At 41.5% G+C, this 25752-nt stretch overlaps 1 protein-coding gene across 13 annotated transcripts in view; it reads left to right on the top strand.

Annotated features, from left to right (window-relative positions):
- Positions 1-25752, top strand: part of CACNA1C (calcium voltage-gated channel subunit alpha1 C) — a 662670-nt gene that overhangs the window by 498081 nt on the left and 138837 nt on the right. For 8 of the 13 annotated variants that reach the window (XM_047867039.1, XM_047867042.1, XM_047867045.1 and 5 more), the window contains exons 10-12: positions 7321-7395; positions 9869-9959; positions 17418-17444. In XM_047867039.1, coding sequence (XP_047722995.1) covers positions 7321-7395; positions 9869-9959; positions 17418-17444 — 193 coding nt within the window. The remainder of the gene's footprint in view (positions 1-7320; positions 7396-9868; positions 9960-17417; positions 17445-25752) is intronic. The other 5 variants (XM_047867044.1, XM_047867043.1, XM_047867040.1 and 2 more) reach the window with 1 other exon arrangement.

Here is a 25752-nt window from a genome sequence, read left to right as displayed (position 1 = left end):
ATGAAATGAAATGAAATGAAATGAAATGAAATGAAACATAACATAACATAATTTCTTCCAAGAGAGTATCCTGGGGCAGTAACCACAACCAGAATGCTGTGGGACAAAAGCCATGCCCACTGTAATACCCTGCATCACTAGTTCTTATCAATTAGTTCTCATGTATTTGAGCAGTTATTCTGGAGGTTGTCTGATATATGCAGAAAAGCCCTGGACACAATGCCAGTCATGCTCTACCATTTACTACCTTTCACCTTGGACAAGTAAGTTCAACCTATGGGGACTACCCTTTCACTTAACCATGGGATACTACTATCTATCCTGGACCAGAGGGCTACACTAGTCAGGCTCCTGACAGAAAACAGACATACTCATTAAGTGGGCGATATAAGCAGAGGTTAAAAAAAAAAAAACGCAGGAAGGTTTAAGGAAGTCAACAAGGGATAGCACAGTATCCTAGAGATAGCACCTATAGACCTGCTGGAAGAACCTGATGGACAAAGTGAGAGAGCAGTTTCCATAAGTCAGAGAGGGAGGTCATGAGGAGAGGGTCATGTGACCAGACCTGTGGCCTTCAGCAATAGGATGCAGCCACTCTGTACCACCCTGAACATGCCACCAGGGAAATGAATACCCCAGCCTCACTTTCCTCAGGCTTCATAGACATCCTGCTGGCACTCCCTATTGGTTGACCCAGCACAAAGCCCTAGTATAGGAGAGGTTGTTGTTTTTTTTACAAAGATCAGCCTTCTGGACTACAGGGCATAGCAGAAAGGGATGGAGGGTGTATCTAAAGGACAAACCCTCAAGATGTCCAGCATATTAGGAGTGCCCTTAAAACTCTGTGAAGATAGAAAGTGTTATTATAGTTCCATATTTAATACCACTAGGATCTGAAAGGGAGTCCAGAGAATTCTAATATAAAGACTCTGGCCTTGAGGAAAGTATAACTTAGTTAGGGAGATAAATCTAATACTTGTACAGCAAACTATAAGAAAAACAGATTAAAATTAGTTGGTAATATTAGCAAATACCTACAGTACTTACCATTTTGTAAGGTTTTTATAAATATTATTTCACTTAATCCTTACTAGAGCTTCATGAAATAAATAGTATCATTAACCTCTTTTTACATATAAGGGAACCTCAGAAAGGTTAAATAACTCACCAGAGTTTCATGGCTACAAGAGGGTGAAAATAGAACTTGAATTTACATTTTGATTTTAAATTCTCATGGATCCAAATGTTCCAGGAACTCAGAATAGGGGACTCAGTGACAGTAGGTGGTCCTGAAAAGCTCCACAAATGAGAACTGGGCCTCCAGTAATGGATGAAATTTGACTAGTTGAGGAGTCAGCACATTTTTTTTCTCTACAGGGCCAGTTAGTAATTATTTTAGGCTTTGCAGGCCACACAGAGCCTGTATTGCAACCACTCAGCTTTGCTGCTATAGTGTGAAAGCCACCATGAACATACATATGCAAAAAAACATAGCTGTGTTCCAGTAAAACTTTATTTACAACGTCACTCCTCATCAGGGAAATACAAATAAAAACCACACTGAGATATCACCTCACACCAGTCAGAGTGGCTAAAATGAACAAATCAGGAGACTATAGATGCTGGAGAGGATGTGGAGAAATGAGAACCCTCTTGCACTGTTGGTGGGAATGCAAACTGGTGCAGCCACTCTGGAAAACAGTATGGAGGTTCTTCAAAAAATTAAAATAGACCTACCCTATGACCCAGCAATGACACTGCTAGGAATTTACCCGAGGGATACAGGAGTGCTGATGCACAGGGGCACTTGTACCCCAATGTTTATAGCAGCACTTTTAACAATAGCCAAATTATGGAAAGAACCCAAATGTCCATCAACTGATGAATGGGTAAAGAAGTTGTGGTTTATATATACAATGGAATACTACTTGGCAATGAGAAAGAATGAAATATGGCCTTTTTTAACAACGTGGATGGAACTGGAGAATGTTATGCTAAGTGAAATAAGTCATACAGAGGAAGACAGATACCATATGTCTTCACTCTCATGTGGAGCCTAAGAAACTTAACAGAAGACCATGGGGGAGGGGAGGAGGTAAAAAAGTTACAGAGAGGGAAGGAGGCAAACCATAAGAGACTCTTAAATACTGAGAACAAACTGAGGGTTGATGGGGGTGGGAAGGGGGGGAAAGTGGGTGATGGACATTGAGGAGGGCACCTGTTGGTGTGAGCACTGGGTGTTGTATGGAAACCAATTTGACAATAAATTTCATATTAAAAATTTTTTAAAAAACAAGCAGAAGTCTGGATTTGGCCCAAGGGCTATTGTTTCCTGACCCCTGGAATATGTGAAGAGGAGGTGGACAGGGTATGATCTATGATATATGTTCAAAAGCCCAGAGGTTAGAATAAAGATGGTACATTCAAGGGACAATGAGAGGGAGGCCCAACTTGGGCAGAGGATTTCTGCAGGAAGTAACAGAAAATAAGGATGAATCAATAGCATTTTAGTCAGACAGGGCTGCCCTAACAAAGTACCACAGATAAGGTGACTTTAACAACAGAACATTACTGTCTCACAGTTCTAGAAGCTAGAAATCCAAGATCAAGATGTCACCAGGGTAGGTTTCTTCTGAGGGCCCTGAGGGAAGGGCCTACTCCAGGTCTCTCTCCATGGCTTATGGATGGCCGTCTTCTCCCTGTGTCTTCACATTATCTTCTCTCTGTATGTCTCTGTGTCCAGATTTCTTCTTCTGATCAGCATACCAGTCATATTGGTTTGAACCTGCCATAATTGTATCATTTTAACTTAATTACTTCTTGAAAGACCCTTTCTGCCAATACAACTACACTCTGAGCTACAGGGGCTAGGACTTCATATGAATTTCTAAGGGGCACTCACAGCCATTACAGATAGCATGGAGCCAGATTACGGGGAGTTTTAGATTCCAGATTAGAGTCAGTGGGATAGGAAATTAGGAATCTTTTTGCATGTTAGCCATAATTCTGATTAGTAGTTTGAGAAAATGAATACTAATTATACCATTCATATGCAAAAAAAGACAATAAAATGGGCATCTGCCAATTAAATAGCAAAGTAAATTGTTCAGTTCATACAAGAGTGCATGGAAGCCTGAGAAACTAGATCCTGGCAGTCTGACAGACCCAGAATTCAGCCCATTGGCACCATACAGCACTGCACAGCACTGGAGAAGTTCAGGTTGGGTGAGAAATGCCTTCAGCTCTGTGGGCCTCTGACACCTCTGCCACTGCCTGGGATGTCTGGCCCTGAAACACCAACACTCTCCCAACAAAAGGAGATAAATGATTGACAAAAGTTCATGAGTTCTCTGACCTTGGGTAATGAGATGAGTAGCTAAATTCCAAACTGAAAACCAGGCATTTCTCTGGGCAGATCTCAAGACAGGCCAGCCGTTCCTACTGAAAGTCACAACCGAACATTGCAAAACCCCATCCCTGGGACAGTGGGTGACCAAAGATTTTAGAACTAGGCAGATTTCTTCATCTCTCCTGGGTCCATTTTTCATTTCCTCACATGGATCTTTGCTCTAATGTCACTCAGTCTATTGTGATGCATAAAAATATCTGAGACAGACAGCCTCAAGAAGCAAGGCCAGATATTTTATGTGTGGATGGTTCTCCACATATCTCCCCCTCGCCTTGGGATAGGAAGGAAGGAGGGGAAAAAGGGAGGAGGAAAAAAACAGTAAAGGAAGAGAGGCCTAAGAAGATTTTGCTTATGGTTCCCTTTGTGGATTAATTGCTAAGTAACCGTAGTGACTTTCTTTTTCTTTATCAAAACCAATGTTGCTCTTACTCTCAAACTTTGGTCAGAGCCCCTTCTGGAGTCATTTTTTATTTGTGTGGATGAGTATAGCCATCTTTGAACACACTTATTGCATCATGATAGCTAAATTAGATCTAATTTTTTTTTTCTTACAGAAGACATGAATGCTAACACACTGGAACAACCTGGAGTAGATTTACCACTTGGTCATTTTTTTTTAAGTAGTATAAGGAACTGACTGGAGACATTAGTCTTACAGAGAGCTTCTCTGTTGACCATAGTTTTGGAAAGCCTGGCAGCCTGATCTGTGCAGCCATGGTTTCAAAGCACTATCTTGTGTTTAATGGGAGATTCTTAAATTTTAGTAAACCTTCAGAGGGTTTGCAAACCCAAATGTACCAGGAACTGTCGATCTTCACCATGACTTAGATCTAGTGCTACTTTCCCAGCATGATTACCAGATTCAGATTATCCCACGTAGAAAATGGCTTATTATAATCCCCCCAGTATCCACACAGCTTTTCTCCAAGTAGGTTGGGAGAAACATTGGTTACTGTGAAACAAGAACTGTGTACCTCCCTTGAAACATAGAAATCATCTACCAGGGACATCTGGGTGGCTCAGTTGGTTAGGTATTCAACCGTTTATTTCAGCTCAGGTCATGATCTCAGGGTAGTGGGATCAAGCCCCACATTGGGCTCCGCGTGGATATCATGCATGGAGCCTGCTTAAGATTCTCTCTCTCCTTCTTCCTCTCTGTCTCAAATTTAAAAAAAATCAACCAAGCACTGTTCAAACAAGAGTTGCCACCAAAAGAAAATGTTTGGGGGAGAGAAGACATTAATTCAAGATGCAATCAGTTGTTGGTGAGGTGGAGTCTACACAACTCATTGTAGTAGTTGTGATATTACTAAATGTGTAATTATGTTATCCACCACCTGCAATGGCAGTTGTTAATTACTCTTCCAGGAAAATCTCATTTCTTTGGGAATCTTCTCAACAGAAGTCAAGGGACAGGATAGTCCAGAAACCCAGATTTGATCCATAGTACCTGCTAACGATGAAATTAGAAAGTTATAAAACTAGCTTCCTCTCCCACATTCTTTCTCAGTATTCTCCTTACTAAATCCATTCAAAAAGTACATTTTATTCCACAGAGGGTATGTTGTTATGACATTGCAGATGAGCAGACATCAAGCTTCACTTCACAAGGCATCAAGAGGGTTGCCTTTAGAGGAGAGGTGCCCTCAGGCACCAGGGTTCTTTGACATCTTTCTGCCTTAGTTTCCCACCAATTCACTGTCTGAATGGCCAAAGAAGAGTCAGAGTCTCCAGCTCATCCATAGAATAAATATCTAACAATTATAATTCTCAACTTTCAACAGTTCGGGCACTCAGATTTCAAGAAGGAATCCAAGTCTCTCTCTCTCTCTCTCTAGGGCAACAAATCCCTTAAAGAATCAACTGTGATCCTGCTGTCTAAGCCCTTAGAAATAGAAACACAAACTGCATTTTCACCCATCTTATTCTCTTAGGTATTTACAGGATAAACTGTCACAAATAGGTGCTAATATTAATATGTTAATGTATTGCTCCTTCCAAGTGAGATATTTTCATTTCAGCAAGGAACCTTCAGATATATGACTTTACCCAACAGAGCAGACCTAGCAGACACTACTGAACACTCTTAAGGGAGAGGATTTAGATGCTCTTCATATAACTTGCCAAACAGGTGGCTGCCAACTTTGCCCATATGAGATACCAGCCCTGGTCAAATTCAGTTATACACTGAGTGACCATGTATTTATCAAGCTCTATTGTTTTAAAAGTTATCATGCAGTTATTTCTGAAATTAAACAATATGGGACAGTACTGATACCAAAGCCAGAAGCTGAATAATGCTTCTGTATAACAGGTCCCAATGTTCTGGGCTTTCCTTCACTGACCAAGTGTCTCTTGTTTCCCAAGACAACCGTGTGAACAAACTTGGTGACTGGCAGACTATGTTGACCCCTTTACACCTCCAAACAAAAGACCGCTCATTGTAAGATGCTTACTTCAGTGAATGTTATCATTATAAATTGAGACATATCTTCTGCTAGAAAGCAATTGGAACCAAGTCATTAATTTCAGCTCCTAACCTTCAGGGCTTTTCTTATATAGGATTTTTGAGAAGTGAGAAAAAATGCTACTGTTGTAAAGTGTCTGCTTATTCTAAGCTTTGTGTTTTAAAGATGTGTGTTTGGGACATGGCCCTTTACCTAGGTTAAAAATAAGCCTGACCCTTTTCAATCATGAACCAGTCTTCAGAATTCTCACTAACAAGCAACATTCAAGGATAGCCATTGAATGTGATCCAAGTGGGATCCAAGGGGAAGTGGATAAAATAAAGAAGCACCTAAAAACTTGGATTGACCTTCCTCTTCATGCCCTTTCCTGGAACTGATGGGACTACCTACCCATTCCTCATCAGGGCACATGCTTCCTCTCCTGAGTGGTAACAGATTTTCCACCTCATTAATAAGTTGTGACTAAGCCTCACTCACCACTGGTCCCCAGCAATCTCCATAGAGGCCTGGCAGAGGTGCAGTCAACACTAATTTTGTCAGAATGGGAAAATTCTCTTTCTCTGGAATTAGATAAAGCATTTGACATCCAGAACTCAAAGTCTGTTGCAGAATACAGAACTCCCCCTCTTCCATTTGTGGCAATCAGTGTTTTTACAATCTCCTTAGTACCTTCTTCTTCAACCAGAGCCCAGAGCCAAAAGAAGCTTACACAACTCTTCTCCCTTATACACCAAACTCCTCCAAAGACCACCCATTGACAAGCAACTGAGCAACTTCTTTGCCTGTTTAAACTGATTGAAAGCAGATATGTATGTGTTGAATATGATCAGGCCTGAAGCACTTGGTGGATCTTTATTGAATGGGACTGAGTAGTTGAATTGGACAAAGGAACAAATAGATCCATGGATTGTTTTCCATCTGCAAGTGACATGATCTGGGTGTAAGTAGTAAGAGAGGGGTAGATCCACTACAGGTGGGGAAGAGGTCAAGTCACCTGGCTATTGGGTAAGAGTGATAGGGCACACCAACGCTGTAGTTTGATTTTAGCAGTTACCCCAGTGGAGCCTGTAAAAGAGGCACCTCCCTAGGGAGGCAGCAGGGATGGGTGACAGCATCTCCTAGGAAACTCTTCCCTCAAAGCCACTAACTAGATAGACCAGTGTAGACTGAAACTTCTTCTGGAGTAATTCCTTCTCCTCAGGGTCCATCTTTTGTTTTGTGTCATTAATTCATGTAATTTGGGGTTTTGGTTCTATTTTGTTATGTTTTCTTGTGTGTTTTTGATTTATTGCTTTTTACAATTTTCTTAGTTTATGTTCAGGGATTAAAATGGATGTTCTATGTGAAAGCTGAGTTCCTTGTTTCTTTCTTTTGCCCGTGGCTGACTGCATGCTCTCTGTTGATGTCTTGTTCCTGGTCTTGACTCCATCTTGTCTGTGAAAGGAAGCACTCCAGCGGGCTTGCTTGATCAGAAGAAAGGGAAGTTTGCTTGGTTTAGTCACTCCACAGAAACCCATGGTAATGTTCCCCTGTGTTCTATGTGTGTAAATATGCATTGGTACATACCAGACTGGAGGGGAGGGTATTTTTCTTGATGGCTTGTGATACAGTGGTCCTGTATGTGTGTGTCTGTGTGTATGTGTGTGTGTGTGTGTGTGTGTGTGTGTGTGTGTAAGGGTATGGTAACCTTCCCCACTCAAAGCCAGTGCCTTATCATCTCTTAATATGTATAAAGTCAGCAAACATGACTTTATACATGACAAACAGCAAAGCTGATTGCAGCAGCTATTCCTTTATGGAACCCTTACTTTGGATAGTACCACCCAAGATTAAGGTCACTGTAAATGCCAACTTGATACTGATACAGGTAGTTCCTTGATTTAGAAGATGATATGGTTCCTCCTTAAAGCCCAGGCATACCCACTTCTAATTTGGTTGTCTTTCCAAGCCTAGCACCATCCCCATCATACTACTCCAGTAGCACAAAAGGGGCTCTCTGGGAGCAAAGTGTCTCAAAGTCAGAGCTCTATAACTTTAAAGAATGATGCCTGAAGAATTAAAGTAACCTTAGGTCAGAGAGGGCCAGAGATAGATGAAGTGAAAGAGTGAAGGCTCTTCAATTGTATGAAGGCTCTTCAATTGTATGAATGTATGTATGGATGTAACAAGGAACCTGACAAGCTCTGAAAGTGCTGTCTTCCCTGCTCACAGTGCTAAAACCATCCCTAAGGTCTGGCCTCACATACCAGCTCCCTCAGACATCAGGCTACAAAGGGAGTCTAAATGCTATAAAATTGAACACCATCATTTGGCTATTCACCATGCTCCTTTGATGCTTCCAGAGCCTTATTTGGCTATAAGAGCCCTGTCTTACAGTGTAGAGTGAGGAGTTGGTCAATAGGGGACAATTGAGATGAGCATGGTGAAGGGGGTCATGATACTTGTGCTTCCAACCAAGTCCTACTCCAAACCCACTGTGTGAATGTGAGAATCTTCCCTTCCCTGTTTTGTAAAGTGAAGGGAACAAGTTATAGCTGGGTAATATCTGAAGTCTCATCCAATGACAACCTTCTTTGAAATGGCATCCAGATTTCTTTTTACCCAACTGTATTAAAAGTGAATCCTAGGGTGGAGAGGTCAAACATATGGTAAGTCATGGGTTCCTATTTGTATCTTTCATGTTCCTGAAAGGAGTGTCTTCTCACCCACCCATCTTGTCTTCATCCAAAATAAAAGAACCTTGGAAATTTTCCATCCAACAACATTATCCATATAACCAGTAGAATCTTTTCCTGGGCTGTGGTGGCCCCATGGCGATTTGTCACATGGTGCCACATCACCTGATACCATACCTTCATTAACTGAAAATTCTGTGGCTGCTGAGGGTTAGTGATTTTCTCACCACATGAGGAGTTCTGTTCTGCAAGAAGAATGGAACCAGGACCAATGCTATAATGACCCCTCTGAAGAACAAGGGTTACCAAAAATAAAACTTGTTGTGTCATATTAAAAGGGTAAGAAACGGTGGAGAAGAAGAATTCTCTTGAGTAAAACTTTTATTTGGAATAAAGAATAATAATAAATGGCTTCTCCAAGCCACCACACTGGGTTGCAAGCTAGATGACTCCTGCTGCTCTGGAAATCTAGCCCACTGCTGCCTTGGGAAGAGAGTGTAGATTGACTGGACAGGTTGGCACCAGTGGAATTAGATGGTTTATATCCAAAGTCAGCCTGTTGGGATGGGAACGTCAGATTTACTGGAAGGGGAAATAATATCCCAACCTATCTTTAGTCTATCTTCAAGTCACATTTAAATTTAATTGGTGGATTCCACAGTTGTGATCCTCATTCTTGGTATCTGTAGTGCTAGTTTGAATCTTAGTACATGATTCTGGTAATAGCCATTTATTTCAAGCTCCCTATTTCAGGTATGGTCCTAGATACACCCAGTATGCACTACAAGACAGGGAGCAGTCTTCCACATCCATATAGTAGTTCATGAGGCAACAAAAACACCCTTTCTACAAATAAGCTGGACCCTAAATTTGGGGATGAAGCCCCTTAGAATTTATGGGTGGGGAAAAAAGCAAAATAAAATATTTTCATGAAAGCTCTTCTTTTTATGGCTAGTAGTGGATGCAAATAGAAAACTTTTCTATTGTAGGAAAAGGTAGAAAAGGATTCAGTGGTCACTGTTTTCAAGAAGCAAATAATCTTATCACCATATTTCCTCCCAAATCCTATGAGTTTGAGTGTCCTTGGCAGCAAAACTTATCCTAGACAAGCATCAGGCATGTTGGTCAAGGAAACCCCCAAACTTGGCCATGGCACTGTTCACAGCAGCACCACTGTACCCCACTACTAGATGCTGCTCAGGCTTTCATCCTCCCAAGCAGCACACAGTCTTGAAATAGGGTGTTGTGCAAACTAATGCTCTTCTCTCCCCTTTCCTTCCCACCCTCAATGCCTTGCATCCCTCTGACTCTTATAGTGAGCATGCCCACAAGTGAGACCGAGTCTGTCAACACCGAAAACGTGGCTGGAGGTGACATCGAGGGAGAGAACTGCGGGGCCAGGCTGGCGTGAGTAGGCACGGCGAGCCCAGGGACTGGGGCTTTTCCAGGTGTGCGGGAAGGGATGCTGTGTCCTGAAATCACAATGGCTTGGCCCATTGTGGTTGAAGCAGAGGTCAGAGAAACATAAATCTCAGGTGGTGACTTGTGTGAGAAAAGACTGCCCTGGGTTGAGTATGGCTCTTAGGCAGGGGGAAGAGTCTTAACATTAAAGCCAGTCTCCAATTCTGCACTCCTGTAAGGGTCTGACTCATGGATTTCAAGCCCCTGTGCATTACATCAGTGAAATATGGGGTGGTGGGGGGTTAGAGGTGGCTCCAAAGTCTGTTTCTTCCCAGCCTCTCTCACCCCCTGTCACATGAGACACCTATGTGAGGGTCCCTGAGTCCTGCTGGTAAATGTGACCTGGAATAAGAGGATACAGGTAAGAAAATAACCTGGGAGCTAATAAACATGTTGGTCCTTATCTGCAACTCTAGTTACCCACCTAGTAAAGGGAAATAGAGATTCCTGAAGTGCAACCTTGAGTTATTGCGGAATTCGTCAGTGTTTAGCCTGGAACGTGGCCAGTCACCTCCTCCAAAAGCAGCTCCAGCCTAGATACCTATAACTTCCCTTTCCCTGGGTCAGACCCCAGGGCCTAGGCTTTGGTGAGTGACTGGCCCAGGACTGGTGCATTAGAGGAACAGTTCACACATGAATTATCACAATCACCCATCTTAGTTTTATCTTAAAAGTGGAAACCAGTAGTCCCTGGGAAATGTTCCTCTACCAAAGAACGAAGGGAAAAAATAGTTTAACTGCTAAAAATAAGCAAACTTCTGGTTATGTTACCAGCATCTCAGCAGAGTCCAAAGATCAAAGTTATATTCTGTCAGGGATTCACATTGACCTTGGGAATGAGGCCTCATGGAACATTCAGGATCTGCTTTGGGAAGTGGAACTTACTCTTCTTGTTGACTTTGTGGTATAAGAACTGTAAACTCACCTTGGTCCCTGAAAAGCACTGCAATGCAGAAGGCTCTGAGTAGGACCAGTCCCAAATAAAATTAGTTTCAAAATCATTCCATCAGTGAAACAGTATCTTATTTCACCCTTCATTCCTGAAATGACTCAATGGTGTGAGCAAACCCCAACCCTTTTAAAAAGATTCTCCATAGATAAGTCTAAACAGAAGCCATGCCAGCCTTGAGAATGATCTCCAAGCCAAAGGAGAAGGGAAAACAAGGCTTAAGAACAGACCAGCTCTTGCAACTTCTATTTCCAGGGTACACAGGGCCTTCAGTATCACTCACTCTGACAGTGGCACCAGGGAGTCTGTACTGCAGATTTCTCGGCATCATTGGGAAGCAATTATTGTCAAAATGTTGTTAAAATACGGGGCTAATTACATTTTTAAACAGCAGTCCAAGCCTTTCCCTCTTCTCCTTTTGGAACCATACAAAGCAAGCACTCAAGTTTTTGCAAATGGGCCCCAGCAAACCCTCTAAGTCTGTCAGGCCTTTCTCTGGTCTTTATAACATGGAGGACCCTGCAACTCCGGCTTTTAGGCATAGCCCAAGTTGCAGACCAGGAGGGACTAGGGGAGTTCCCAGCTCTAGGAAGTCACTTGAGAGTACATTTCAGGAGAGTATGGTGGCTCTGTTGGAGGGTGAATATGATTATCCCCCAGAGAGGGAAGCTGGCACCTCTAGTATATCTGTCATTTCTTTGAGGACACATTCTGCAGGCTGGGAGAGCTCTGTAGAAATGGTTCCTATTATCCTTATGAATATCCACATTGATGCATCTACTCTGTGCATATAAAATACCTAGACACAGTACCAGAACTATAATATATACCTAATAAATTATGGTCTTTCCACCATCTCTCTACTCACCCCCACCCCACTCCCTGCCTCAGCCAACCATGGGATAAGACCACCAACATTCCTGGTGGGAAACACAGTGTGAGAACTGACTGGAGACTGAGACTGGGTCTTATGGGAAGGAGACAGTGAGGGTCTAGCATTTTTAAAGCTAAGAGTTAAAAGGCTTGTGTGGTTGGATGAGGCCAGGATGAGAATTTATAGGCAGTGAGAAGGCCTGATGAAGATGGTTCCTGAGGGGGTGGGGGCACAGAGAAAAAGAAACTACAGTATATTTTTGGGGGGAGATGGAGGTGATTAAAAAGAAGGAGCCATCAAAGTTTGAAGACAGTAAGGATGTTGAAGTAGAATTTGAAGCAGGGGTCCAACCGAGGGGCTTGCAGGTACTATGCAGGCAATAGGATATAGAGGTCCAAGGTGCAGCTGTGAACAGGGATGGAGCCACACACTTGAGGTTATCAGTATAAGAGCTATTAATGAGGGTATAGGACAAGGGTTGTTCATAGAGGAATAGAGTCAGAAGGCCAAGGGCCGAACCTTGGGAACCTGACACACAGAAGAATAAGAACAAGTAAATGAAACAAATGAAGAGATGTTAAGGGAATAGACAGCAGCACTTGCCTTGAATCCATGGGAGAAAGAATTTCAAGAGAGAACTGTTTACTTGTACATTCATTCAAAGTATGCCCAGCTTGGTGCTAAGTGATGGTGATACATAGCAGTAGAAAGATTGATATCATCTCATTGGAGTTTATAATCTGTGTGGAAGTGACATTAAACAAGTGAATAAGTCACTGTAAACAGGGTAAGTGTTAAGAAGGAAAAGTATATTGTAGGGCTAATAACTGGTTAGACTGGCAACTTTTTTGAAGAATTAAATTTAAGCTGAGAAGTGAAGGGTGAAAATACATTATTGAAGTGAAGAGTAAGGAAGAATGTTCCAGTCAAAGGCAACAGTGTGTTTCAAGGCCTTTGGATGGAAGAACCGAGAGGCCAGTGTGGTCAGGGCAGAGCATGCGGGGAGAGACAGGGAGTTGAGGCTGGAGATGGACATGGCCTGGTAGACCCCTTAATGATCTTTGTCTCTGTTACAAGACTGTGAGAAGTCATTGAATATGAGAAGTCACAAGAACATGGAGCTGGGTAGGGAGGCTGATTTGGTTTGTTTTGCATTCTTGAAAGATCACTTGGATGTGAGGAAAAGAATAGGTAGAAGCAATGCCAACACAGAAGCAGGCACACAGTAAAGCATCATCAGTAGCAATTACTGAGGTGTGAGGTGAGGGTGGCCTAGGCTAGAGTCACATGTGGAGATTAAAAAGTGGTTGGGTTATTTGTGTGTTCTGGAGCCATACTCTATAAGACTTGTTTGTGGGAGTTGGAGTCTTAGAGAAGGAGAGGAGTGGGAATGAGCCAGTGTAGGGCACTTGCTCCAGAAGTGAGGCCATGGAAGGGAGAGAAGAAAATAAGATGGCAGAAAGGAAGGCAGCAGTGGCCAAGTAAGGGCTTGTAAACACTGGGACAATCTTTATGGCAAAGAAGAGGCCAGTGAAAGGGGAGGGTCTAAGGATGCCAGAATGGAAATGAGTGATTATTGGAAGGCATTGCCTAAAAGGGGAAGGTTGACTTCAAAGACACAGTTGGAGACACAAGATTTACAAAGGAAGAAGGAGTTCCTTACCTCTGGGACTAATTGGAAGATAGAAAAAGAAACCTGGCATCAGCAGCCCTGAGGTCAAGTCTCAATCAGCCACCAACTAGCCATGTGACCTCAACCAAAGCACCTCCCCTCTGAGTCTTGGTCTCTCCCTCTGGGACACAAAGGAGTTGTCCTGGTTGTTGGCTCAGAGTGCTGTTAGCAGAGGCCTAGGGCCCCTGGGAGCCACCTGCAGGGGCTACTGCAGAAAGGGACCACTTTCACCTCTTTTACATATTGGGCTTCCATGTAAGATTTCATATGAATAAAACATTCTACAACTTGATAAATTGCAAACCATAGATCCAGGTGATATCTAAGGATCCCTTCCAAGCTCTCAAATTCTACAGTTCTATAACAAATACAAAATCCAAAATAGGCTCCAATGCAGAGTGAATGATAGGAGTCATACCAAATTATCTGTCATTTCATCACAGAAAGTGGGGGTTAGGTGTATTAGGAACCTGAAGAACAGTACAGAGGTTTCAAACTAGTGAGTCACCAAGAGGTCACTAAAAGATTGCTGAGCATTGCTGAAGCCACAGTGGAGCCTGACATCATAAATGTGAAGTCAGCCTCACAGAACAATTCAACGTATTTTTTGGCAGGCTATGTGGCCCAGAAGCACTAAAAACAGAGAGTGGTGTGAACCAGGGTGGCAGTTTAGCAAGACAGGCAAAGTATAAGTCCCAGGTACTGTGTGGAGAGCAACATCAATGTGACCCTGGGGCCAACCTGAGAACTGGAAGTTAAGCCTGACATTAACCTGAGAACCCTACAAGGGTGTGAATGATAGGGAAGACATAGTGAGGGCAAAGATAGGGTTCGGAGGAAGAGCAGGAGGATTAATAGAGAAGGTGACTCTGTCCAGAATGTGGAGTGACTGAGCTAAGCATCCAGTTGGAGCAGTATTCTGTGATGACAAGGTCCATTACAGAGGTCCATTCCTTCTAGAAATAATATCTGTGAATGGTGTTGAATTTGTGGAGTCCAGGAGGTTGAGTCAGATGTGTGTCAACCTAGATGGCAACCACTGTGCCATCTGACTTAGGTTAGAAGCAAATTGGGACAATTTAGGGAAATACTATTTCATACAGCAAGTAGTAAATATATGGTTCTCATTACTCTAGGAAGGAGAGAAAGTCTGAAATATAAATAGTTCCCAAGAAGTAAGTAGTTAAGCAAAACAAAAGGAGTTTGGATTTGTCTTCAATTTTGAAACTTAATATCAACAAAGAAAATCATGGCTTCCTAGAAGGTTTGTCTTGGAGGCTTGGGTAGAGAAAGTATCCTGGGTTGAAGGAACTTCAAGTCCAAACCAGTAGAATTGTTCTGATTAGCATGAGTTACTTTCTCCACCTCCCTGCTCTTCTTCAGGAAGCCATTTAAAACACAAGGTAGGGATTGTACCTCACTAGGATAACAATGATAGAAAAAGCCAAGAAGACTTCTAAGCAAGTTGTGCGTACCCCATTGGGGTTTGGAAGACCTCTACTGTTCTGAGGAATCTGAAGTGGTTTAAAAACTGGTGGAAGGAAGCAGTATTTACCACATGTCAGCCAGACCAGGGTGTGGACTGGTGCCATGGTACAAGGCACCCAGGTGCTCTGGTGCTTGCTTACTCACACAGTAGGACAGACCAGCTTTCCAAACCCTGGGCCAGCGGTTACTTCCCACAAGGTGAAGTTGCTGAGCAATGGGATCCCTCTGTTTTCATGAAGTGTGGTCCTACAGTTGTCTCCCACCTATAGGAGGGAGTATGGAGAAATTCAGACGCTTGGCCTTTACAGAGTTCTAACCTCAGCTCTCCAAGGACTGAAGTTTCCTTTGTCTCCAGATGTTGCCACTTGAGCAGTACCCTCCCCATTTCTTAAGTAATATGATACTTAAAAGGTAATGAACATTTCTGACCCAGTGAACCTAAAATTACATTCATAATCCCCTGAGAAGAGCAGCAACAATAATAGGCTTTGAGTGTGGTATCCAGGGTTATACATCAGGACTTGAAACTAAGTGGAAAGGAAAGTCCTACTCTATTTCCTCCTCTTCAGAATGTTCCAGAATGCCACAGAAGGACCCATAGCTGATGGCCATGCTGGAACTAGGACTAGCACCTCATTTCAAACACCTCAGCTCTGATCCCCCTCTATGCCCACTCCCCAGAGTCATTTACCTGGGAGATATGATATTTGGTTTTAAGAACCCACTTTTGCTGATCCACTTGGACTGAGAGAGACCCTTACAGGAAAGAGCACGTGGTCTGCATTAAAGGACACCCTAGAGAGGATCACTGAGACATTTCTGAAAGAAGGCCTGGGGCCAGACCAGGTTCTGTAGACAGAGTCACAAGACTAAAGCCCGCGGTCATCCAATTTGGCTTATGCCTAACAGCAAGGAGAGTCAACTCTCCAAAAGTAAGCCTAGAGAAGACCCTGAAGGTCCCCAAGCTCAGCATGGCCTGCTGGAGAAGAGAGGACCCCAGATTCCCCAACACCCAATTAGCATCTGGAAAACATTTGTTTCTCCCATTAAACCGTGGCTCTAAATAAAAATGCTGTCCTTGGCTCCCGGTCCCCTTCCCACACACTTTGTTAACATGTGATTAAACACTCCAGCCCTAGCAGGCAGTCTTAGGGGTGGGGAAAGGTTATTAGCTAGTGGTTCAGAGCAGTAAAGGCACTTGGCTAGGATTCTCAGTGCCCCAGAGATATAATTATCTCACACACGATGGCTTTGCCACCTGTCACATCTTCTGTTAATTTTTTTTAATAAAAAATAATGAGAGGGGTTGTTTTCTTGCTATGTGACACAGCTTGCTTTGTGCTGAGCTAGGACAACACAGACTTGCAGCAGTTGCTTCCTGAACTCCCTGCTCATGTTTTCTCTCTGCATCTGTCTTTGTCTCCCTACCAATGTCTCTGTCACTTTCTTCCTCCCCAACTTACATTCTGCATCCATCAGGGTATCCATCTGAGCATGGTTGCTCCACCTACAATCTCTCCACCTTACTCCCTTAACACCAAAGGCTTTTCTGATACATTGCCTTCAATTGTTTTGTCTCAAATGCTTACATTCCCTGCCCCCACCCCTTCTTCCCTCCTTCTCCCCTCTCTCCTTCTTCCCTTCTCCCAGCCTTCCTCCTCCTAGTCTCCTGTGGACTCTCCTATATGAACTTGGTAGCCTCAGGGCCTCCTTGAAGATTCCTCCTTCCCCATTCAATGACCCTTTGAGTCACACCTGCCCTATGCTTTCACCTGAAAGTTCCCCATGTCTTTAAGGCTGCACATAACTGTCAGTTTCCTGAGCTGCTGACAGGACCTGTGGCTGTTCCTTTAGGCCCAGCCACAGCCCTCAGGCCAGGATTGTAATGGCCTTTCAGTTCCCAGCTGGCTTCTATTGCTTATCTTCACTTCATACCCCAGCATTGGCTGGGATCCTGTTCAGACAGCAGTGGGGTCTGTGATGACATGCTCCTGCCTCTGGTTTCCAACTGGTGAGACTTTCACATCTGCAGAGAGACCTTCCTGTCCTCCATGGCTCTCATCAAGGTGCAGCATTCCCTACACACAGCCTAACCTAACTTCATGGGAACTGCTGAGCAGATGCTGTTTGCCACATGGTGCCTCCAGAGACTCTCCAGAGAGTGTTGCTTCCACTTAGAAAATACTGGATTTGTAGACTTGTCAGTCGTTGATTTTCACATTCATACACACAAACATGCCAGGAGATGTTGACAAATAGGGTTTTGACTCTTCAGAGTTGTTCTACTTCACTCCACACATCCATCCAGTGCCCATTTATAGTCATGCAGGGACATCAAACTTTTCTAGAATTGCTGAATATCTTTTAAATGGAAGAATATGCATATTTGTCATTTTGTAACATCTGCTTTTTCTCTTTCAGCCATCGGATTTCCAAATCAAAGTTCAGGTGAGTGAGATGCATGTTCATCTTCTTTCCTACTGCCCACCAGCTCTCTCCCTATGCTTTTGGGTAGCCCAAGGTAATACCTACCGGGTGGGGTAGTACAGTGAGGGTTTTCTTCTATGGAGTAAATGCTCTCTTCTGTACAGCTATGAAGAAAAGTCCTTTAAATCAGATCCAGCATATAATTCAAGGGTTGATATTTGTTGAATTTTCTTTGCCAGTCTTTTTGGCAGCACCATCTCTAGGAGGTTGTGAAACCCAATGTGTCTCCCTTATAAGATAAAGTCCAATTAAAATAAATGTAATATGGACACTTGCTACTGTTCTTGCCTACTTCATGTTTGTGGAACACAGTGAGAAATGAACTGTAAGGACTATTGAATGCACATAGGATAACTACACTGTTCTGCTTCACAGGATCTGTGGTCTTCAGCCCCAGATCTGCCTTTCCAGCCTCACCTCCCGTGCTCCTCTGCACATAGTCTTTGTTCCCACCACATGGAATGGTTAATTTCTTGCAGTCACCAGAATGTTCCCTGTCCTCTCAGACATCAAGGCCTTTGCATGTAGGCTTTCTTCTACCTGAATCACTGTGTCCACATGTCTTCATTCGGAGAATTCAGATTTTTGTTAAGAACCTCAAATGTTACTACATCTACCACATTCTCTGCAAACTCTCCAGGAGAAGTTACTCACCTCTCTCCATTCTCATAGTGCTTTCTTCATTCATATCTCTATCACAGCACTTAACATACTACACTCCAGTTATTGGTTCATAGGCCTATCTTTTTCAATAGCCCCTGCATGCCTCAGAGAGCCTAGCTAAGTGCTGGTCCAAGAGTAGGCTGTCCATACATGTATGCTGAATGGAAGAATGAATGGATTTGTGGAATGGGGATGTGAATTTTCTCCCACAAAGCTTCTACATGCCAAAAATATTTGTTGTTTATGTTTTGTAATTGATCTAATCTTGCTTCCCTAGCCTCACCTACTGTGTAGCAGGAGCATAAATAACACTAAACTTTAGTCCAGCTGGGTAAATATAACCCACTGCTATACTTTAAATAGTCCTTGAAGGTGAAATGTTCAGTTTCTCATATTTCCATTTCGCCAGCTTTTCTCCAGGATGGAATCTGGATACATGGGGGCAGGGAACTTCAAGATCCTGGGAAGTAAACAGGCCTTGCTGAGGGCTGCTCCTGGAATCCTTCTGAGTCCTCTGCCTATCTCCCCTATATGATGGCTAGTCTGGGCTTCTCTCTGAACTGGCCCCTACTGGGATGCAACAATCCATCTAGTTTAGACATCTACCTCTGGAGTCCATGGGTCCCCCCATATTTTCATTTGATCTTGAAATCTCTACCTCTGCTCTCTGACCTCCAAGGTCTGTCAGTCCACTGACTTCAGCTACCTCCACACCTCATCTGAGTGCATGGACACTTCCAGGTCCTTCACACTCCGTAAACAAGCTACGGGAAACCCAGAGCACTATGGCAGGCTCACCTACCTACCTGCCTCCCACTGCTGTATTTGTACCAGCCTGAATAGAACTCTGAGTCAAAGACTGATGTTGTCCCAGGGGGCTGCAGACAGCCCCCTATACTATACCCAATGGAGGCCACCACTAGCCTCAGTGTCTCCGGGCTTCCCCATGATTATTTGGGTATTTCTAAAGCAACCCTCTGCAACCTCTTGAGACTTGGCTCCTGGGCTGAGAATTAAGTGAGGACTCTGATGTCTTATTTTCACCCTATTTCTGATACCTTCTTTCTCCCATAATTTTCTAGAACTGGAAAATGCAGGCCTTTCTCCCCTTCCTCTTTCTCTCAATCCAAGACCTCCTTTACATAAAAAAAAAAAAAAAAAAATCTAGGGTCAAGTCTACCAGGCCTAGCTGGTACATGAAAAAGAGAGTTCTAAAAAAAATATTTTAAAAACCCTTTTTCTCTCAGTGATGCTTGAATTTTAATGCTTTATCTTCAGTATCTGAAGAAGTGGTATATACATAATAGGAACTGAATTACTATCTGATGAGTGAACGAATGAATGAATGAATTGTCTTGCCTTAGTAAGACAATAGGCTTACACAAACTCAAACAAAATATCTAATTTGACAGCCAAAGCTGAGAAAGCATTCATGTTCCTGACAGTTCCAAAGCTTCTACACAATAAGAGTAAAGGGATGTAAAAATCCATTTGAAAATATTTCCAAAATATCATTCTCATGACATGCAAGTGAATAAGTCATAAATGAACAAATGAATGCATGAATGAATGAATGAACATGATCCAAAGGATTGGAAGAGAAATTACATCTTTATATGGGCTCTGTCTAGTGAAAGATTATCCAGGAGACTGGGAACATTTTTTTACTCAGTGACCCATAGTGTAACCTGTGCTTTTGAAAAAGGAGAGGAACAGGACAGTGGTCCCCCTAAACCTCGGGCTCTTTTCCAAGCTTTGAGACTCACCTCAACCTGCTGTCTGCTTAACCTCCTATATTCCAGCCATTTGATCTCTGGGAAGAGTTCCTCCCTCTATAGCTACTGTTCAAGATACAACAGAGACACAGAGAGACTTTCTGTTCCCAAAAGGCACACTACTAGTAACTTGGCACTATCGTTCAACCTATTTTCAGATGAGGATACTGAGGCTGAGAGATGCAGATGGTCACCTGGCTTACATATGGCCAAGTGAGAACCCACACCCAGGTCCCATACTGCTAATCACTGTGCCAGACTAGTGATAAGGTTCTACCCAGGAATACTAAACTCTATTTCTGCTCAGCTATTATATCTTAGGCATGGGCAGGTAGCTCTACAGCAGGGCTGTTGAATAGAAATATGTGAGCCACATAAACATTTTAAATTTTTTTCTAGTAGCCATGTTAAAAAGTAGAAAAAAACAGGTGAAAATAATCTAATATAATTTATTTAACCCAGTGTATCAAAAACATTATCATGGCAACATGTAATTAATATAAATTTTTTTGTTTCTTTGTGTGTGCTTTGGTTTGGTTTTTGCATTTTGGTGTTTTTTTCCCAAATTTTTATTTAAATTCTTGTTAGCTAACATATAGTGTAATATTGGTTTCAGGAATAGAATTTAGTGATTCATCACTTACATGTAACACCCAGTGCTCATCACAAGTGCCCTCCTTAATGATCATTGCCCATATAGCCCATCCCCCCACCCCCTTCCCTCCAACACCTCAGCATTTCCGTCTTTGAGTCTCTTATGGTTTGCTTCCCTCTTTTTCTCTTTTTTTTCCCTTTCCCATATGCTCATTTGTTTTGTTTCCTAAATTCCACGTATGAGTGAAATCATATGGTATTTGTCTTTCTCTGACTGACGTATTTCGCTTAGCATAATACACTCTAGCTCCATCCACATTGTTGTAAATGGCAAGCTTTCATCCTTTTTGATGGCTGAGTGATATTCCATTACATATATACATATATGTGTGTGTACATACATATATACGTGTGTGTGTGTGTGTGTGTGTACACATACCACATATTCTTTATCCATTCATCAGACAGTAGACACTTGGGCTCTTGCCATAGTTTGGCTATTGTTGATAATGCTGCTATAAACATCAGGGTGCATGTAGCCCAATCTGTACTTTTGTATCCATTTGAATCTGTACTTTTGTATCCTTTGGGTAAATACCTAGTAGTGCCATTGCTGGATCTATTTGGGTAAATACCTAGTAGTGCCATTGCTGATAGTTCTATTTTTAACTTTTTGAGGAACCTCCATACTGTTTTTCCACAATGGCTACACCAGTTTGCATTCCCAACAACAGTGTAAAAGGGTTCCCCCTTTTTTTGCATCCTCACCAAAATCTGTTGTTTCCTATGTTGTTAATTTCATCCATTCTGACAGATATGAGGTGGTATCTCATTGTGGTTTTGATTTGTATTTCCCTGATGATGAGTGATGTTGAGCATCTTTTCATGTGTCTGTTAGCCATATGGATGTCTTCTTTGGAAAAATGTCTATTCATGTCTTTTGCCCATTTCTTCACTGGATTATTTGGTTTTTGGGGGGTGTTGAGTTTGATAAGTTCTTTATAGATTTTGGATACTAAACTTTTATCTAATATGTTATTTGCAAATATCTTCTCCCTTTCCATCAGTTGCTTTTTAGTTTTGTAGATTGTTTCCTTCACTGTGCAGAAGGTTTTTATCTTGATGATGTCCCAATAGTTCCTTTTTGCTTTTGTTTCCCTTGCCTCCAGTGACATGTCTAGTAGGAAGTTGCTACAGCCAAGGTCAAAGAGGTTGCTGCCTATATTCTTCTCTAGGATTTTGATGGTTTACTGTTTCACATTTAGGTCTTTCATCCATTTTTAATTTATTTTGTGTATGGTGTAAGAAATGGTCCAGTTTCATTCTTCTGTATGTTGCTGTTCAGTTTTCCCAACACCATTTGTTGAAGGGTCTTTTTTCCATTGAATATTCTTTCCTGCTTTGTTGAAGACTAATTGACCATATAGTCGTGGGTCCATTTCTGGATTTTCTATTCTGTTCAATTGATCTACATGTCTGTTTTTGTGCCAGTACCATACTGTCTTGATGACTACATCTTTGTAATATAGCTTAAAGTCTGGAATTGTGAGGCCTCCATCTTTGTCTTTCTTTCTCAAGATTGCTTTGACTATTTGGGTTCTTTTGTGGTTTCATACAAATTTTAGGATTGTTTGTTCTAGCTCTTTGAAAAATGTTAGTGGTATTTTGATACAAACTGCATTAAATATGTAGATTGCTTTGGGTAGTGTCCACATTTTAACAATGTTTGTTCTTCTAATCCATGAGCATGGAATTTTTTCACATTTCTTTGTGTCCTCTTCAATTTCTTTCATAAGTATTCTATAGTTGTCAGAGTACAGATCTCTTACCTCTTTGGTTAGGTTTATTCCTAGGTATTTATCTTATGGTTTTTAGTGCAACTGCAAGTGGGATCAATTCCTTGATTTCTTTTTCTGCACTTCATTATTGGTGTATAGAAACTCAAACAATTTCTGTACATTGATTTTATATTCTGCAACTTTGCTGAATTCATGTATTAGTTCTAGCAATTCTTTTTTGGTGGAGTCTTTTGGGTTTTCTACATAGAGTATCATATTGTCTGCAAATAGTAAATTCTTCCTTGCTGATTTGGATGCCTTTTATTTCTTTTTGTTGTTAATTGCTGAAGCTAAGACTTCCAGTACTATGTTAAATAGTAATGGGGAGAGCGGACATCCCTGTCTTGTTTCTGACCATAGAGGAAAAGCTCTCAGTTTTTCACCATTGAGGATGATATTAGCTGTGTGTCTTTCATATATGACTTTTATGATATTGAGGTATGTTCCATCTATACTTACTTTGTTGAGGGCCTTTATCAAGAATGGATGCTATGTTTTGTCAAATGCCTTTTCTGCATCTATTGAGAGGATCATATGGTTCTTATCCTTTCTTTTATTAATGTAGGGTATCACGTTGATTAATTTGCAGATATTGAACCACCCATGCAGCCCAAGAATAAATTCCACTTGAATATGGCTAATAATTCTTTTAATGAACTATTGGATTCAATTTGATAGTATCTTGTTGAGAATTTTCACATCCATGTTCATCATGGATATTGGCCTGTAATTCTCCTTTTTAATGGGATCTTTGGTTTTGGAATCAAGGTGATATTGGCCTCATAGAGTGAATTTTGAAGTTTTCCTTCCCTTTATATTTTTTGGAACAGTTTGAGAAGACTAGATATTAACTCTTCTTTAAATGTCTGGTAGAATTCCCCTGAGAAGCCATCTGGCCCTGGACTTTTGTTTGTTGGGAGACTTTTGATTACAGATTCAATTTATTTGCTGGTTATGGGTCTTTTCAAATTCTGTTCCAGAATATTCTCATAATTGCTTGTATTTCTGTGGTGTTGGTTGTGATCTCTCCTCTTTCATTCGTGATTTTATCTATTTGCATCTTTTCTCTTTTCTTTTTGATAAATCTGGCTAGGGGTTATCAATTTAATTAATTCTCTCAAAGAACAAGTTGTTAGTTTTTTCATATGTTCTACCTGGTTATTTTGTTTGTTTCTATATAATTCATTTCTGCTCTAATATTTATTATTTTCCTTCTTCTGCTGGCTTTATTTGCTGTTCCTTTTCTAGCTTCTTAAGGTGTAAGGTCATTAGGCTATGTATTTGAGACTTTTCTTGCTTTCCAAGGTAGACCTGAATCGCAATATACTTCCCTCTTAGGACCACCTTTGCTGCATCCCAAAGGTTCTAGATTGTCCTGTTTTCATTTTCATTTGCTTCCATGTATTTTTTTAATTTCTTCTCTAATTTCCTCATTAATCCATTCATTCTTTAGTAGGATATTCTTTAACCTCCATGTATTTGTGGTATTTCCAAATTTCTCTTGTGGTTGACTTTGAGTTTCATAGCATTGTGGTCAGAAAAGTTGGATGCTGTGTTCTTTTGTGCTTGTTGAGATCCGATTTGTGACCCAGTATGTGATCTATTCTGAAGAATGTTCTATGTGCACTCAAAAAGAATATGGATTCCACTGCTTTAGGATGAGTGTTCTGAATATATCTGTTAAGTCCTTGCAGTCCAGTGTTTTATTCAAAGTCACTGTTTCTGTGTGCTGATTTTCTGCTTAGATAATCTGTCCATTGTTGTAAGTGGGGTGTTAAAGTCCCCTACTATGGCTACTTCAGCTTTCTTTTGGCGACCATTACCATGATATGTGGTTGTTCATCCCCTCACTTTCATTCTACAGATTTCTTTAGGTCTAAAATGAGTCCTTGTACACAACATATAGATGAGTCTTGTTTTTTTTATCCATTCTGATACCCTACTCTTTTGATAAGAGCATTTAGTCTTTACATTTGCATTTAGTCTGTACATTAGCATTTACATTTAGAGTGATTATTGAAAGATATTAATTTAGTGCCATTGTGTTAACCTGTACAGTTGGTGCTTCTGGTGATGTTCTATTTTCTTTCTGATCTTTGTTTTTTTTGGTATTTTTTCCTCCACTCAAAGAGTCCTCTTTAATATATCTTGCAGGGCTGGTTGGGTGGTCACGAAATCCTTTAGTTTTTGTTTGGGAAACTCTTTATCTCTCCTATTCTGAATGACAGCCTTGCTGGATACAGTGTTCTTGGCTGCATATTTTTCCCATTCAGCGCATTGAATATATTATGCCACTACCTTTTGGCCTGCCAAATTTCTTTGGACTGATCTACTCTGAACCTGATCTGTCTTCCCTTGTAGGTTAAGGACTTTTTTTTCCATTGCTGCTTTTAGGATTTTTTCGTTGTCTGTGTATTTTGTGAATTTGACTATGATATGTCTTTGAGATGGCTGGCTTTTGTTGAATTTAATGGGAGTTCTCTGTGTTTCATGAATTTCAATGTCTGTTTCCTTCTCCAGAGTAGGGAAGTTTTCAACTATAATTAACTCAAGTAAACCTCCTCCTCCTCCTTTTTCTTTATCTTCTTCTTCTGGGACTTCTATAATATGAATATTATTATGCTTTAAGGAGTCACTCAGTTTCCTAAGTCTGCATTCATGATCCAAAACCTTTCTTTCCCTCTTTTTTTTCACCTTCATTATTTTTCATAATCTTATCTTTTATATCACTGATTCATTCCTATGCTTTGTCCATCCTCATTGTCATTGCATCCATTGCATCTTGGTTATTGCATTTTTTATTTCAGCCTCATGAATTTTTAGTTCTTTTATCTCTGCAGTAAGGGATTCTCTAGTGTGTTCTATGCTTTTCTCAAGCCTAGTTAATATCCTTATGATTATTGTCTTAAATGCTGGTTCAGACATCTTACTTATATCTATATTGATTAAATCCCTGGTCATAACTTCTTCCTGTTCTTTCTTTTGGGGTGAATTCCTTTGTCTTGTCATTTTGTCTGGGTCACTAGTTTTCAGGGGGGTGGGGATTGTTAGAAAAGCCTGCTCCTATATTCCTGCTCCTGAGAGTGATAGAAGAGGTCCAAAAAAAAAAAAAAAGAAAAGAAAGGAAACTAGATCCTATTTCCCCTAGAGCTGAAGCTTTTGCAGCATCCTATGATCAGTAGACTTGATGCATGCAAGGGGTTTGTGCTGGTCTTCTGGGGCTGTGGCCTGCTGCACTGAATCTCAGACTGACTTGTCCTAGTAGAGATGCACCTGCAGGGTACAGGGGGCAGAACTTAGTGTAAGCAACTACAGCCTCCACTTGCTAGTGCTGTTTTGCTCACTGAAGTTGATCAGTGCTGATGAGTGGGCTAGGGTGGGGGGAATAGTGTCACCCCA

Source organism: Prionailurus viverrinus, chromosome B4, assembly GCF_022837055.1.
Source record: "Prionailurus viverrinus isolate Anna chromosome B4, UM_Priviv_1.0, whole genome shotgun sequence".
Lineage (NCBI taxonomy): Eukaryota > Metazoa > Chordata > Mammalia > Carnivora > Felidae > Prionailurus > Prionailurus viverrinus.
Note: the sequence above shows the minus strand (reverse complement) of the source record. Positions and strands in the feature narration are given on the sequence as shown.